Source organism: Typopeltis vanoorti, chromosome 4 (assembly GCF_054136105.1).
Source record: "Typopeltis vanoorti isolate ZY-2024b chromosome 4, IOZ_Tvanoo_1.0, whole genome shotgun sequence".
Classification (NCBI taxonomy): domain Eukaryota; kingdom Metazoa; phylum Arthropoda; class Arachnida; order Uropygi; family Thelyphonidae; genus Typopeltis; species Typopeltis vanoorti.
In genome coordinates, this window is record NC_143552.1 from 42,027,872 (window position 1) to 42,044,307 (window position 16,436).

Here is a 16,436-nt window from a genome sequence, read left to right on the forward strand (position 1 = left end):
TCCTGCAGGACCCCTGCATTACCTTCATTTGCCATTGGTCATCCCAGTTTAAAAATGTCAGGAAGCGACTAAATGTTTGCTGTCAAATCATTTCCTGTATTATATTCCTTCACTTCCTCCATAAACCACTTTTTGATATCTGTCCATCAGCCACTGTTCCAATCCAAATCAGATTCATATCCATCCCCCGATATGTGGTCTATGTGAAATCTTGTCAAACCCATTTGCAAAATCTAGCAATATCACCGAGTAGCCATTTCCCTTATCCAACTACACTGTCTCTTGATTATAAAAAGTAAGAAAATTACTAAGGCAAAACCTATCCTTCACAAAAACCATGTTGTCCCTTATAGAGTGTCACATTCCTCTTCATCCAGTCCTGAATTCTGTCTTTCACCAATTTCTCCAATACCTTAACCACAAGATGCTGATTGGCCTATAATTTGCCACTTCTGTCTTGGAGCCTTCTTTATGGAGCCTCCACAACCTTTTATTTGTATGCAATTCCTGCTCAAAGAAGCTTTTCATCCATCTTACTCCTACGTGATGTATCTATCCTTTTGACTCTAGGTATCCATTTAAATGCTGCTTTCTTCAACCCCCCCCTTGATCACATTCCAAGCACCAGCAACAATCTTCACTTCAAGTTCTTATGCCACGGCACTGCTGAAAGCTGAGTCCGCAACTTATCATAATCATCTGCGTTGTAATTCGACATATATTCCTTCTTAATAGAAAATTCTGCATGCTTGGTAACCTCCCGGGCAAGACTACACGATATCTTTCTCTAAACGGAAGCAGTATAGGTATATTGGTTAGTGTTAAGTTCACTGATGAAATGACCAGATCCACTTCTCTTGAACCTCATTTCCCATCCATTACATCAGGGGCGAATTCTCCATGTTTGCTGTGCTAGCTCATTAATTGAGAAAGAAGTAATACTTATTTGTTAATAAATGCATGCTTATAAGCATTCCATTTAGGCTTTTATTTTTGTAGACAGAAGACGTCTTAAGCTTGTGCGGCAATAATTGAGCTTGCGTTGTGTATCGAAGGCCGATGATTGCTCGTCTAGTCATAGCTACCTTAGCTTGCTCGGTTGTAGGAGCTTCTATGCGCATGCATAGCCATTTCACGTCGTCTCACTCTGTTGCTTAAACACAGGCCATACGCAGTCAACGTAGCTCTAGCCAGTGAGCTTCAGCCAGCCTTTACAAGTGTGCGTGTTGCTTGGGAAAATTAAGTTACAACCAACTTTTTATGACGATGTTATTGACCAGTTTATAAAGAAGAACCGTAGGGTAGAATTTGTATTCAAGTAGCTAAATTGAAAGGATAGAATATCATTTGTAAAATAAACGTTGTATTTGTATGATTAAATGTACACAAATTTCTAAATATATAGTTTCTAAATATATATAGTTTCTAAATATTTCTACATATTTTTATTTGCTTTTATAAATACTTTTATAAATATTATAGTTTCTAAATATTTATATTTATATATAGTTTCTAAATATATAGTCAGTAATTCATTATTCCTCTAATCAGACTTTAATCACATCTCTCACTCCCTGAATGATAACAAGAGCAAGCGTGAATTTCAAGACCAGCATTCTCTCCTGCATTACATGTTGTTTCAGGTAATTATCTCCATAAAACCATATAAATTCCCTTTCCTTCCTTCCTTGCTGTGACCATTCTTCTTCCCAATTTATGTCCCTGTAGTTGAAATCACTCATAATAATTATTCGACCTGTACTCATCATGCTAATTTGCAAGTGCATGTCATCTGCATTCTCCTGTATACTCCCTGGATTATAGCAGCAATCTAGTCTTGTTTGCCTCTATCTTACCCCAGATCGTTTCAAATGAATCTCTGTCCCTGTGACGTACTTCTTTTTTAATTCCTCTGCTATCATTAGTGAAACCTCCTCTCTTCTTGTTCTTTCTGTCTTCCATGAAGACACTATATCTTTTGCATTCTATTTCTATCACATATCATCCTAACTCAACCACCTCTCACTAATGTCCATAATTTTTAAACAAGTTATGCTAAGCAATGCCAAAAACTCCTCAACCTTATTTCAAATACTTAGCGATTAGTATACATAAAGGATGATACCCCTTCATCCTACAACCTCCCTTACATCTTTTGTTACTTAGACCACTAAATTTATCCTGAAGTTCTACATTTTTGTATCATATGATCACTCTCCAACTTACTAACCTCTAGGTTGTTTCGACTCATGTTCAGCAGCAGCATCCCCCCCACCCCTAAAAAGAAAACATTTAGCTTCCCAGACTTAGAACTTCTGACCTTTCACTGAACAACGATTTTTTAAAGTGTCCTGCTACCAAATCCATTTAAATGCAAACTATCCACCTTATATAAATCATTCTTTCCATCAAACACACTACATAAGTTCATGAACTACATACCATTTCTTCTGCAAAATAAATGTGGCTGCCGCTAATCGAACCAGGTAACTTCTGTGTGTTAGGTGAATGTGATTACCAATACATCCAAATCACTTGCATTCTTGGACATCCTTTTTGTTTACTCATTTACTCATTTACTTATGTTTACCTATGTTATTCAATTACCTATTACCTTATCCTTATAAGGACTGGCTTAAAGGGACGAAGCAAGAATGCTTTTCATCTTCCCCGTTATCTGCAGAGGAGAGTGTAGGGATAAGGTGTTATTGAGCTATTAAAGCTCTAGTCATGGCAGGAGGGTAAGAGCAATAGCCGAGCCTCAGTTAGAACAGCATTGCCATCCATTACCCTCCAAGGGTATTAATCACCGCATCTCACGGTCGATTAACTCTGTCCTAACCAATTACCTATAACGAGTTCGCTTGTGAAAAATACAATTTTCATGCGTGAGATATAATTTGGTTAGATGGAATTACTAAGGAAAGAGCCACAAGGCTTCATTTCGGTGATGTGAAATTACATAAGAAAAGTGGATATTAAAGATCCAACATTAATAATATGTTGGATCTTTAATATATACATTTCCTATGTTGTTTAGAAGGTTCTAGCATACAAAGATTTCTTCCTGAACTTTAGCGTGTATCGACAGTTCCACATCGCTGCCAGATGACTGAATACACAAATTATAGTACTAGTAGACTATACTGTATATATGTAGAAACTGTATATAGTCTAACAGCGATTTGGAACAGACACAATCACTCACAGTTTTCCTGAGAACCCAAAACTTCGAATTACGGTTCTTGTATACCGTTATTCGGAGTTTCTGGATCTCAGAGAAAACTGTGAGGGTTTGCATCTAGAGGTCATTCTATTGCATTTATAATGCATGTGTGTTTTGTCATTGTATGCATGGGCCTCTGTATCATTTATATAAATAAATGCTAAAATATATGATCATCACAAAAGAAACGAAGAAATTATGAAAGAATTAAACCAAGAACCAGTAATAGAAAAAATTAAAAAATATAAACATAAATGGATGGAACACGTTCAAAGAATGAAAACAGAAAGATTACCAAAATAAGCCTTAAAGTACAAGCCATTAAGAAGGACGTCCTCTTAAACGATTCAACGATGATTTCTAAGGCTGGAACAGGCCATGCTAGGCCTAAATCCTTGATACGCATGATGATCATATGCTAAAATTACTATGTCTCTATTAGTCAGAATGTTATTTAGCAAGCAATGTTATGAGAGTGAACTAGTGCTCCGTTATACTTCTTACGTTGTGATGTAAAACGATGAGTTCAGGGACTGCATGTAGATTAGTGTTCAGTGTCTCACAAGTATAGATTTTAATGATTTCTATACGAGCATGATCATCAGGGTTTATGTTGACCATAACTGATAAAACAAAAATTAATAAAAATTAAATAATAATCATAAAAACTCCGCAAATGCCTTTTATTCCCTTATAGGGAGGTCGAGATCGTTTAGCCCTACGTAACTTTGGAGACCGAAGGGTGGTTCAATCTCCACTGGTAGGCAATCAGATATAGCCAGTCCATGACTATTATTAATTATATACAGCATCCGGTGAAGATAGGCGGCTGACAAGCGCGGCCATCTTGTCGCCTTAATCCTAACACTATATTTTGCTGTCTGAAATAGTGTGGGTTCTAGGGTAAATTTTCTTGACTCTGCGGGACGAAAAGCTTGAGATTCCCAGAGAAAAAACTCGCTCGCGCCGATTGATCGGCCGATCACGCGTTATCGCGTGGACATCGCTAACTAAATAAAAAAATGAAAAAAATTTGGCCACCACACGAAATTCCAATTTTCAGCTTTGCAATGAAAGGCAAGGGGCCACAACCCCGACCGGTTTCGACTTTTATTGAGGCCTAATCAGTGGAAGCCAGGCTAGAAAATATAAGTTAAAAAAAAAAAAAAATCAGCTAAGTGTATCTAAAAACTATTATTGGTCTAATTATGTACTTTAAATGGCAACATCCTTGAAGGATGTGAACAAAATAAATAATAAATATATTTACTTGTTTCCACTTTCAAACCAGGGATGGTAGTTTCGGAATCATTATTATTATCATTATTTTAAATTTTAAGAAAGTAGAAAAACAACAGCAACTAAACCTTTTCTTCCTATGACACATTGATAAGGAAATAGGATATTAAATAGTAGAACTCTTTCAGAATTCGTTGTCAGTAGAACTAATAAAGATATGGACGTAGCGTTTTTTTTTATTTTTTTTTCCTTTCCTCTCTCGAAATGTGATAATTTTATGGATAGAGGAAGAGAGAGAGATGTTTCATGTTCCTGTTGCAATGATTAGTTGTATGTTGTGTGTAGGTGCGGCACACAATTCAACCTGTAGCAATTTTATTTGAAGTCGATGGTGATAGTTTGAATCATGCAAGCCAAGTAGTGCAACCCATGTGATATATAAGCGTGATGGTATTACGTTTAGGAAACTTGAAGTCTCGTTGCACGTTTACGAGCTTTGTCAACTGTGAGATGTTCTCAAATATTACAAATACAGCATCCATGTTATTTTTGGTAAATTAAAATTTCAGAATATCTAAAGTGTATGTCTTGTGATCGTGTGATGATGGAAGTCTGGGTGAATGTTGTATACTTTATATCCAGTGTTTGTGATGTTATTTTACGTTACATGTATTATCCCTCAGAAGCGAAATTAGATTTTAACTTGAAGTTTCAAAGTAATCGATTGTCAATTCTCTGTTATAAAACCTTTCGGATTTGGGAGCCACTTATTAGATCTTTCCACACATCAGACTTTAACTTTTCTGCCAATTATCATGCATACCTATTGAGCAATGACTGATCCATGTCATCTTCCATGCTCCATGTGTTTCTGTTTGTTTTACTTTTGTGTAACAGTTCCTACATGTTATGTTTAGTTATATAATGATTCATGTTTACCGCTTATTGTATTATTTTGTTCTTCCTAATCCAGAAGAAGCCACTAGCATATATGGCGAGACCAGTCGGTTTAACTCTCTATATTATCACAACCTATTAAGCCTAGTGTCCGTTATCATTTGTCACATGATATAAAACAGTAGAAATACATGTGTAAGACTGTTACAAAGTAGAAAATAGCAAGATGTTTAGTTATGTATAATTGAAAGAGAAAAGGGCAGTTATAAGCAGGATAGGAAAAACAACATCAAACTGTAAGCTGGCTAGTTGAAAGAATAAATAAAACCATTAATACACTTACAGTACCCAATGAAACGCAATAATAAATGTTAAGCCATTGAGTATGGAATAGTATATTGAATCAATAATGCAAGACTTGAATAACTAAATAATAAGTATTGTAATGATCAAAACAATCATTAAAAGGTGGATTTTTGTATATTGACATTATTTATCAACACAGTTGAACCTAGAACTGTTTGTAGGTGTGTATAGCAAGATGTACAAGTGCTTGTACATCTTGCCAAACTGCATATGTTATTCCTCATCTCTCTCTCTCTCTCTCTCTCACTCCTTCTCCATATATGTCATCCTCCTTTTATATACTCAGGAATGAATGTTATTAAAATTTGATATATGAGATAAATTTTATCATTTTAGTTTAAACTGAATCATTTCATTTGCAAATTTGTCAAAATGATTCTGAACAAAACAAAATTATATGTTATAAATTTCAGTAATCTATTTCCTCCTCCTACGAGAGGTTTCAGAACCCATAGCAAACTAATGTTATGTATGGACAGATGTCAAGAGCAAAGTAATCTGTTTTGTATGAACAGTTGGAGGTTGGTCCTCCTCATGAAGAAGAATACATAATGAGGAGGGCAATTCTAGAGAACAGAGATGGTTATGGAATGAAAGACAAGTGGATGAAGCACAGTGATTTGGTTAATTATTATTATTATTATACAGGTATCCCCCATGGAATCAGAAGTCCTGATTACATGGGGGTCCATTAATTCACACACTAGCCATCATTCATACAATACCTATCTTACTTCTCCTTAAACTAATTTACTACTGAATTACCCATTACCACCTCAGGGCAACTCATTCATCACCCTCCAAGCAATAAAACCTAGTCCAAACACCCTTGCTAACCACACTGTTATACAACTTCTACTGGTGACCCTTTGTTCTATATCATCTTGTCATGTATTGAAAAACAACTTCAGTGTCAATCCTATAAAACTCTTTTAATAACTTAAATGCTTCTATCATGTCTCCTCTTTTATGTCTATCAGCTGATTTTTTAAGCCTACAGACTGTCAATCTATTCTCATATGCAGCATTCCACAGACCTGCTACAATCTTTGTGGCAGGTTTGTGGAATGAGACCCAAGTCCCTGGTCTCATTAGTTTCCTGCAGTTCAGTTCCATCAATATAGTACACAGTTTCTGATCTCTTCCCAAAGCATATTATGTTACACTTTGCCACATCTAGTCTAAGTCTTCCTGCAGGATCTCTGCATCACCTTCATTTACCATTGAAGATTCATTTTCCAACACAATTGAATGCAGAGTTCAGAGCATTAACAGGAACATGAATCTGCACAAAATCATTCAAAACCGAAGCTCACAACATGGATTTCCATGGTAGGACTGCAGTTAGCATTGTCAGCAAACAACTGAATGTTTCCTGTCATAACATTTCCTATATCATTGATATATATATATAAATTAAATAGAGGACCAAGTACTGAGCCTTGTGGTACACCACTGGTCACTGGCCTTCTCCTGGACTCAACTCCTCCATAAGCACTCTTTGACATCTGTCAGCCAGTCACCCTCTAATCCAAATCCAGATAGATTTATATCTATCCCCATTTGCTCCAATTTATGCAATAGAGTTCTATGTGGAATCTTGTCAAATGCATTTGCAAAAGTCTGGCAATATCACTGAGTAGCAATTTCCCTTGTCTAACTCTATTGCCACTTGATTATAAAAAGGAAGAAAATTACTAAGGCAAGAGCAACCCTTCACAAAACCATGCTGGCCCTTATAGAGTATCACATTCCTCTTCACCCAGTCCTGAATTCTGTCTTTCACCAATTTCTCTTGTACCTTAACGACCACTCCTAAGATGCTGATTGGCCTATAATTTGCCACTTCTGTCTTGGAGCCTCCTTTATGGAGTGGGACTATTTTATCCTCTTTCCACTCCATTGTCACCTTCCTAGTAGTGAGACTTAAATTAAACAGCTTGATCAGAGGAGCTGAAAATTCCCTTGCATGTTCTCGTAATACACAGGCCGATATGTCTTCTAATCCTATAGCTGTGTTCGTATTGAGGTTCTGCAATATTTTAAACACCTCTATTTTTTCAGTCACTATTCTCCTATCAGTTAATGTCACATTTTGAATTGCAGTGTCATCATCTAGATGGTGCACCACTGCAAAATGCTCTCTCAGTAATTCAACTATTTGGTTTGGTTCTGTTACCTCCCCATCATCTGCACTTTTTAAAGTCATCTTTCCATAGTCATTCCACCTTTTACTTGCCACATAGTGAAAGAACTTAGGGTTTTTTGGCCTCGTCAGCTGTATTTCTCTAATAATTAGCTTTGGCCTTCCTTATGATATCAGTTGCCCTTCTTGCCTGTGCCTTATAATGTTCATTGGCATTCTGATCACTTTTTCTTTATAATACCTCCACAACCATTTCTTTGTGTTCAACTTTTGCTTAATGAAACTATTCATCTATCTAACTCCTACCTGATTTATCCTTCTGACTAGATATATATTCAGATGCTGCTTTCTTCGAACACCCCCTTGACTACTTCCCATGCACCAACAACATCTTTCTCCTGTAAATTCTTATGACATTGCTCTACTGGTTGTAATTGCCTTCCTTGTAATTCCACATACACTACTTGGAAAGAAGTCAATGGACACCCACATAGGCAAGGGCATTGTGCCATGTAACCAGTCACATGTTTGTAACCGCTATAAATTGGAGGAATGTGTTGCTCTCAAGTCAGTGCAACTGTGTCTGGGTGAAATGGCTGCAAGAAGGAAACTGACAGAGTTTGAAAGAGGCATTGTGATAAGATGCCATGGCAGATTGTTGACAAATTGTGACATCCCAAGTCAACAATCAATCAACAATTCTCAGATGGAAGCACAGAGAGTCAATTGCAAGTGCTACCTGCAGTGGATGGATGATCCACCATACCGAATATGACTATAGGGTGTTATAAAGAATAATATGTAAATACTCCCATTTGTCAGTATTTACATGTGAAAACAAAATGAAACAAAATTATAAGCTTCGCTATTAAATATAAATGGGCTTTCTTGAATTAATTAATTAATTTATTAATATTAATTATGTTGAAGTTAAACCATGAATTAAGTACTTACTACTATTGTATTAATGTGACTGCATTACATGATTAAGTTTACATTATTATAGCCGGCCTGTTTGGCAGAGTGGTTGGTTTGTCTGCTCTCCAGCCAAAAGGCTGCGCGTTCGAATCCCGCCATGGGCATGGATGTTTGTGATTGTCTGTGAAAATACTAGTGGTAGTGATTGACAGTAGATGGCGTTAGTGTAGATGATGAAGGTAGTTGTGGTTGGTGGAGACAGAGAGATATAGAGTAGGTTCCCTCCCTCCCTCCCTTGATGAGTCTTTGGACTCCCTGGAGGTGTTAAGTAATAATAATAATAATAATTATTATTATTGTTCATCTCCTATCCACAATTTTCCTTCCATTTACTCCATTACTTTTCAGCCCTTCAATACTGTCATATCTACATTTTGTTCTTCTAAGGCACTTCTGACTGAATCAGTCCATCTAAACTTCTGTCTTCCTCTTGGTCTTTTCCCTGCCATCTTGGCATCAAACACTTGTTTTCCTAACTTTTCCTCTCCCATTCTGTTTAAGTTACCATACCACCTTAGATTAGCCCTGCTGACACATTCTTGAATGAAAACAATGTTAAGTTCCTTCCTAATGTCTTCATTTTTAATATGATTCTGCCATTGATGCTAATCTGTTCACTCCCCTAATTTTTTAAAGAACTCTTCTATTTGTGGTCTTTGATCAATGTTTTTTTTTTATTTTTAACCCAACTCTCAAATGCATAACTTAAAATTGGTTTGTATAGTGCTAGTTTAGTATTTTAACTATTTTCTTTCATATTACATATAAATTTATTCACGTGGATCCCCACCACACCAGCTTTGTGATTCATTTGCTTATTCTGTTGTCTGTTTTTCTGTTGGCCAGCCTGGCTGACCGAGTGGTTAGCGTATTCAGCTGCAAGTTCGAATCCCACCGTGAGCATGGATGTTTGTGATTGTCTTTGGAAATGCTAGTGGTGGTGGTGGTTGGCAGTAGATGGCGTTGGTGTATTTGCGGTCAGTTAGTGGATTGGGTGGTGGAGAAGGGCGTTGTAGAGCAGGTACTCTCCCTTGATGAATCTTTGAATTCCCTGGAGGTGTCTAATAATAATAATATTTCCAGATTTAACTTGGCATCTTTACTGAAAACTGTGCCTAAACAGCTGAAGTATTTTACTTGTTCTATAGGCTCTCCATTCAGAATGCAGTTCACGTATTCAATGTTTCTGCCCTATTTTCATAATTTTAGTCTTTTTATTGCTGATTTTCATGCCAAATTTGTTACAGCTGTTATTTAATTTAGTTAGAGAATCCTTAAGACTTTCACTGGATGTGTTTAGGAGTACAACATCACTTGCATAAAGCAAAGAACTAAATTTGATATCTCCAATTTTAATATCAGGTTCAATGCCACTTTCATTCGATTCATATAGAGGATCAATAAGAGTGGAGATAATGTTCATCTTTGTCTTGCACCTGATTTTACATCAAATTCTAACTCCTTCAATTCTAACTGCTGACTTACAACTTAAATATAGGCTACGTGTTGTCCTGAATAACGTTCCATTTACACCACATAACTATTGTTTTGATAAGCTTTTCCCGGAGCACCTTGTCATATGCCTTTTCCAGATTTAGAAAACTTAAGTACAGATCCTTGTCATATGCCAATTATTTCTCAACTATTTGTTGTAAAGTGAAAATCTGATCCTGACAACCTCTATTTAGCCTGAATCCAGCTTGTTCTTCTCCTAGTTTCCCTTCTACAATTTTACACGGCCTCTTTTCAAGTATGCTTGCGTGAATCTTACCTGGAACACTTAGTAGAGAAATTCCTCTGTAATTCTCATATTCAGCTTTATTCCATTTTTTTATAGATGGAAACTATGAGAGCTCTACTCCAGTTATCTGGAATTGACTTTCTGACCAGGCCCTCTGAATTATGCAGTGTAGCCACTGCAGCACTTCCCCCCCCCCCCATACATAAGCATTACTAATTGAATATCATCTACTCAAGCTACCTTTCTGCATTTCAACTTTTTGATGGCTTTTTCTACCTCTACTTTTGATATATACTCCTTTAAAATGTTCTAATACGGTTCTGTCACTGCTTGTTTCATTTCAAAGCGATTATTATTATTATTATTACGGGTATCTCCATGGAGTCAGTAGACTCATCGCGGGAGACCCAAACTAGCAAAACAATATCTGTCATATCTCTTCTTGAATTCATTTACAGACGAAGAGCTCACAACTAAGTCAGGCAATGAATTCCACTCATTCACCACCCTCCAGGCAAAAAACCTTGTTCTGACACCTTTGTTAACCACACTCTTCTTTAATTTCCACAGATGACCTCTTGTTCTTCCATCACTATCACACAGCTGAAACATTTCCCCTGCATCAATCCTATAAAAACCTTTTAGTAATTTGAATGTTTCTATCATATCCCCTCTTCTTCGCCTATCAACCAATCTCTGCAATCCACAAGCTCTCAATCTATCAATGTAGGGAGCATTTTTTATATCACTCACCAACTTGGTCACTCTTCTCTGAACCCTCTCCACAGCCTCCTCATCTCCAAGGAATCCAGGTGACCAGACCTGAGCACAGTAATCCAAATGTGGAAGTATCAATGCTTTATAAAGGGGAATAATAACCTCTTTATCTCTGGATGTCAGTGTGTTCCTCAACAACCAAGTAATCCTATGTGCAATCTTGGACACCTTAGCAATGTGTCCTCTGAACTTCATCTCCCTATCTACCAATACCCCTAAGTCCCTAGCCTCATCAATCTCTTGGAGTACCTTTCCATCGATGTAGTACACAGCTGGTAATCTTTTAATCCCAAAATGCATGACTTTACACTTTTCCACATTGAACTGACATCCATTTTCTTTTGCCCATTTTACCAGCTTATTTAAATCCTCCTGCAAACTTTCAACATCAGCTTGATTTTTTATTGCACTACACAACTTTGCATCATCAGCAAACAACTGAATATCTCCCTTTAAGCCGTTTCCTATATCATTTATATACAAATTAAACAACATTGGCCCAAGCACAGAGCCCTGAGGCACACCACTGGTCACCTGCCTCATTCTGGACTCGGCTCCTCCATACACCACCTTATGGTATCTCTCCCTGAGCCATTCTCCTACCCATATCACCAATTTAATATCCATTCCCATCTGCTCCAATTTGCGTAACAGTATTCTATGGGGTATCCTGTCAAAAGCCTTAGTAAAATCCAGAAGTACCACTGTGTAGCCAGTTCCTTTGTCCAACTCGGATGTTATCCTATTATGAATAGTTAATAGATTGCTAAGGCAGGATCTACCTTTAACAAAACCATGTTGGCCTCTATAGAGTATCATATCCTGATCCACCCATTCTTGAATTTTGTCTTTAACCAACTTTTCCGATACTTTTACCACTACTCCTGAGATGGTGATTGGTCTGTAATTCAATACCGCAGTTTTAGAGCCACCCTTATGCAAAGGAACCACTTTGCCTAACTTCCACTCCCTAGGGACCATACCAGAGTTCAAACTTAAATTAAATATCCATGTAAGAGGGGTTGACAATTCATTTGCACATTCACGCAACACCCGAGCTGATATTCCATCTAAGCCTACCGCAGTGTTTGCATTTAAGTTTTGCAATATATTTAATACCTCTGATTCTTTAGCTTCAATTCTCACATTAGGTATTGCTATAGGTATAGAGATATCCTCACTTGGGTGATAGACTTTTGAAAAGTGATCACTCAGTAACTCGACTATTACATCTGATTTTGTCACCTCAATACCATCAGCACCCACTAAGGTTATCCTTCCGAAGTCATTCTTCCTCTTACTTGCCACATAATGGAAGAACTCTTTGGGATTACCCTTGATCTCTTTGGCTAAGGTCTTCTCATAATCTGATTTAGCTTTTCTTACTATGCTGGTAACCTTCCTAGCTTGAGCCTTGTACTGCTCATGGGTGTCCTGATCGCCTTTCTCCTTGTAAATTCTCCATAACATTTTCTTTTTTTGCAGTTCAAGCTTGATGCTACTGCTCATCCATCTAATGCCTGCCTTGTTTGACCTCCTGACCATGGGGACACAATCTGATATTGCTTTCCTCAGATACCCGCTGATTTTATCCCAAGCACTGCTAACATCTTTCCCTTGCAATATGTTCTGCCATGGGATGGCTGCAAGCTCACTCCGAAGCTTGTTATAATTGCCTAACCTGTAGTTCCGTACATACCCCTTCTTAATAGAAAAATCCACAGATTTTGCGACCTCCCAAGTCAATACCACATGATCGCTTTCACCAACTGGAGGTAACGAGGACACCTTACTTATGCATATAACCTCTGAACCAATAACCAGGTCCAACACTCTCACACCACGTGTCCCTTCAGTTACGTGCTGTTTCAAGTAATTATCTCGTAGAAGATGTATGAACTCCATTTCCTTTTTGCTACGTGATATTTCCTCCTTCCAATTGATATCACCATAATTAAAATCCCCCATAATAAACACTAAGCCTTCACTCATTGCACTAAGTTGCTGATGCATGAATTCAATATCTCCCCCCGTACTCCCTGGCCTATAGCAGCATCCAACTGTATATTTGGTTGCGTTGGTCACTATTTCGCACCAGACTGCCTCAAATGAACTCTCATTCACATGTCTATCATCATGATATACTACTTTCTTTGGCTGCAACACATCAGCTATCATCAACAGTACTCCTCCTCCTGTTCTATCTTCTCTATCCTCCCTGAAAATACTGTACCCATCACATTCAATTCCAGTGACCACATCTTCTGCTGACAGCCAAGTTTCACTAATGCCTACAACTTTTGGTGAGATTTCACTGACTAATGCCAAAAATTCTTCTCTCTTATTTCTAATGCTTCTAGCATTGGTATACAAAAATTGCAGATTCCCTCTAGATCTTGTGCCGGCTTTAGAACTGATATATAAGTCACTAACTACCGTAGTCCTATGCCGATTTTTATCCCCTCTCTTATGCAATTTATTCTGCCTATAAGGATCAATAAATACACAATCAGTGCTAAAGTTTCTCTCTCTTACACTCAACCTTTTCAATATTAGTTTCCCTGCCCAATAACTTCAACCTGTTCAGAAAACAATAACTTCTTCAATCGCTTATGTCCTTCCATGTTAAGATGCAGTCCATCTCTAGCATACAACTGCCTTTTTCCTTCAAACACACTCCAAACATCAACAAACTCAATGTTTGTATAGTTGAGTCTACAGTTTGGTTGTAACAGCTGGCTGCCAAACTTTAATTCTTTTTTAAGAATTTTTTACATACGTTTTTTCCAGTGTGATATTCAGTTTTATCTACTTGAAATTAAGTGATGGTCACTTCCAATTTCAGGTACTCTCTATACACTTTTGTATTATGAACCAGCATAAAGATATCATTATCAGCAGTAACATACTCAATGAGCTTTTCTTATTTCTTGTGTCTTCTCTCTGTGTAAACTTGTGCACATCTTCATGTAGGAATATGGTTTTAGTAATGCCCAGTCTGTATTCTGAGCCGAAATCCAGCAGATATTTACCATTATTATTATTAGCCTTGTCCTTTTCTCCAAATTTTCTCAAAACATTTATATATGTTTGATGAGATTCACTTCCTCCTCTGCTGTTTAGATCTTCAACAAGTACCTCTTTTCCCATTTTCTTTATGTTAGCTGCCCACTCTATTGTCTTGTAAAATTCTTCCACTTCTTCCTTAGGTGTACCTTCTATGGGACCATAGGCACAAATAAATTTCATTGTCCATTTCTCCATTTTGAACTTTGTCCACATAACTCTATTTGAAATTGAGTTCAAATCAATTTAGTTTATCTTCCGATCAATTAGTTTATCTTCATGTTTTCTGTTGAATTCTATCACTACTCCTTCCTTCCTTTCATTGATCATTATTGTCTGAATATATCATTGTATACTTGTTAGTTATTGAGATCTTCCCTGTTTTTGTCTTCTTTGTTTGTGATGCCATGTCCATGTAGCACTTTTTCAGTTCTTCTGCAAGCTCGATTTCTTTTCCATTAATACTCCTGATATTGATGGTTGCTATCTTTAGTTCTGACATTGGGTTTATTCTTCTTCTAGATGTTGAGCTTGTGTCTGTTTTAATCTCTGACTTTTCACTTCTTGCCCTGGTTCCCTGACAAAAATAGCATGAAATCTCATTTTGCACCATCATTTTATTTGTGACTTAAACCAATGCAGAATACAATTTGGTTGGCTAAGCCCTATATTGCTAGCTCATCCTTGTTTGTTCAGTATGCTTTGTATTAAAGGCAAGGGGCCACTACCCAGACCGGTTTGCCTTTAATACAAAGCATCATACATCTCCTCCAGGAGATGTGCTTTGCATTAAGGGTAAATATTAAGATTAGTGATCAGAACTTATTCTACTTTTACCATGAGTTGCCTTGGTCTTGCACTACATGCAGTGTCAGCTAGACTTGCAACACTTGCAGGCGCAAACTTGACTTATTTGTCTGTTTGCTTACTTGGGAAATGGAGTAAAACCAGGTTTAAAATAACTTGGTATCTTTAACATTTATGTTCAGTACCTAGTGGATACCAACTAACAGGGCGCACCTTGTGAAGGTAAGGATTGGACATGAGGTCAGAAGCTTCAGTTGGTTCTCTGCATTCCTTAAAGGTGATCTGGAGGTCTCCTACCAGTTATTTGGCTTTGACCCTGAAATGACCCCAGTTATATTTTTGTGATGTTTTATTTATTTATTTGAAGCTAGAGTTGCAAAAATGGTATACCAGTTATACTAAACTGTGATGATGTTTTTTTCTAGATTTAAATTTGTGCAGCTTGATACATTTGATATAAGAACACGTTTGTATGATGTTATAAAATCTGGAGCATCCTAGAATTAACTAACATTGAATAGTAAACAAATGCATGTGTTAAATGATTGTATAACAAAACATGGCTCTATGTATTTGAATGCATTCATACATGCTCATGACCTTAAAAGGTTAATTTTATGTAAATGTATTTATATTAGTTTTTTTCTTAAGGGGTAGATTAAAACTGTTGGTAGAGTCTAACCTGCAGGTTAATGATCAAACATTCCGGCCTAATAAAAGAATGAAACAGGTAGTAAAAACTCGGTCTGTTTCAGGTTTTATGCTATATTATCAGAAAATGTTGATCATTATTAAAATGCTTAATTATTAAAACAGAAAAAAAAATTCAGATTCCTAGGATTGCATAAACTAACAGATGCACCACTAGCTAGCAAGTCAGTATTTGATTTCAATAATTAAAAAGGAGTAAAAATGAATAATTCTAAAAGTTAAGAATTAACTTTTAGGTAAGTAATTTGTAGGTAAAATTTATCTTGAACTGCAAATAAATATAAATGAAATTTTGAAGTAGGAAAAAAAAAACTTAATGAGAATAATCTGCAGTTGACAAAAATTTTTACAAATATAATTGGGTGATACTGCAATTCAGTCACTTAGCTGTCTTACCAGCAACCGTGCGAAGTTGAAAAACATCCACACATGAATACTTAAAATGGCTTAAGCTTTGAATAATTATTGTCACTTCCTTCCCA

At 36.8% G+C, this 16,436-nt stretch overlaps 1 protein-coding gene across 2 annotated transcripts in view; it reads left to right on the forward strand.

The window, feature by feature from the left end:
- The first annotated feature begins 4,594 nt into the window (after positions 1-4,594).
- The window catches only part of LOC150107256 (heme A synthase COX15), a 159,849-nt gene continuing 148,007 nt past the window's right edge, over positions 4,595-16,436 (forward strand). Inside the window, exon 1 of one of the 2 annotated variants that reach the window (XM_090391762.1) lies at positions 4,595-5,017. In XM_090391762.1, the coding sequence (XP_090247888.1) occupies positions 4,913-5,017 (105 nt within the window). In that variant the 5' untranslated portion in view covers positions 4,595-4,912. The remainder of the gene's footprint in view (positions 5,018-16,436) is intronic. The other variant, XM_090391761.1, reaches the window with a different exon arrangement.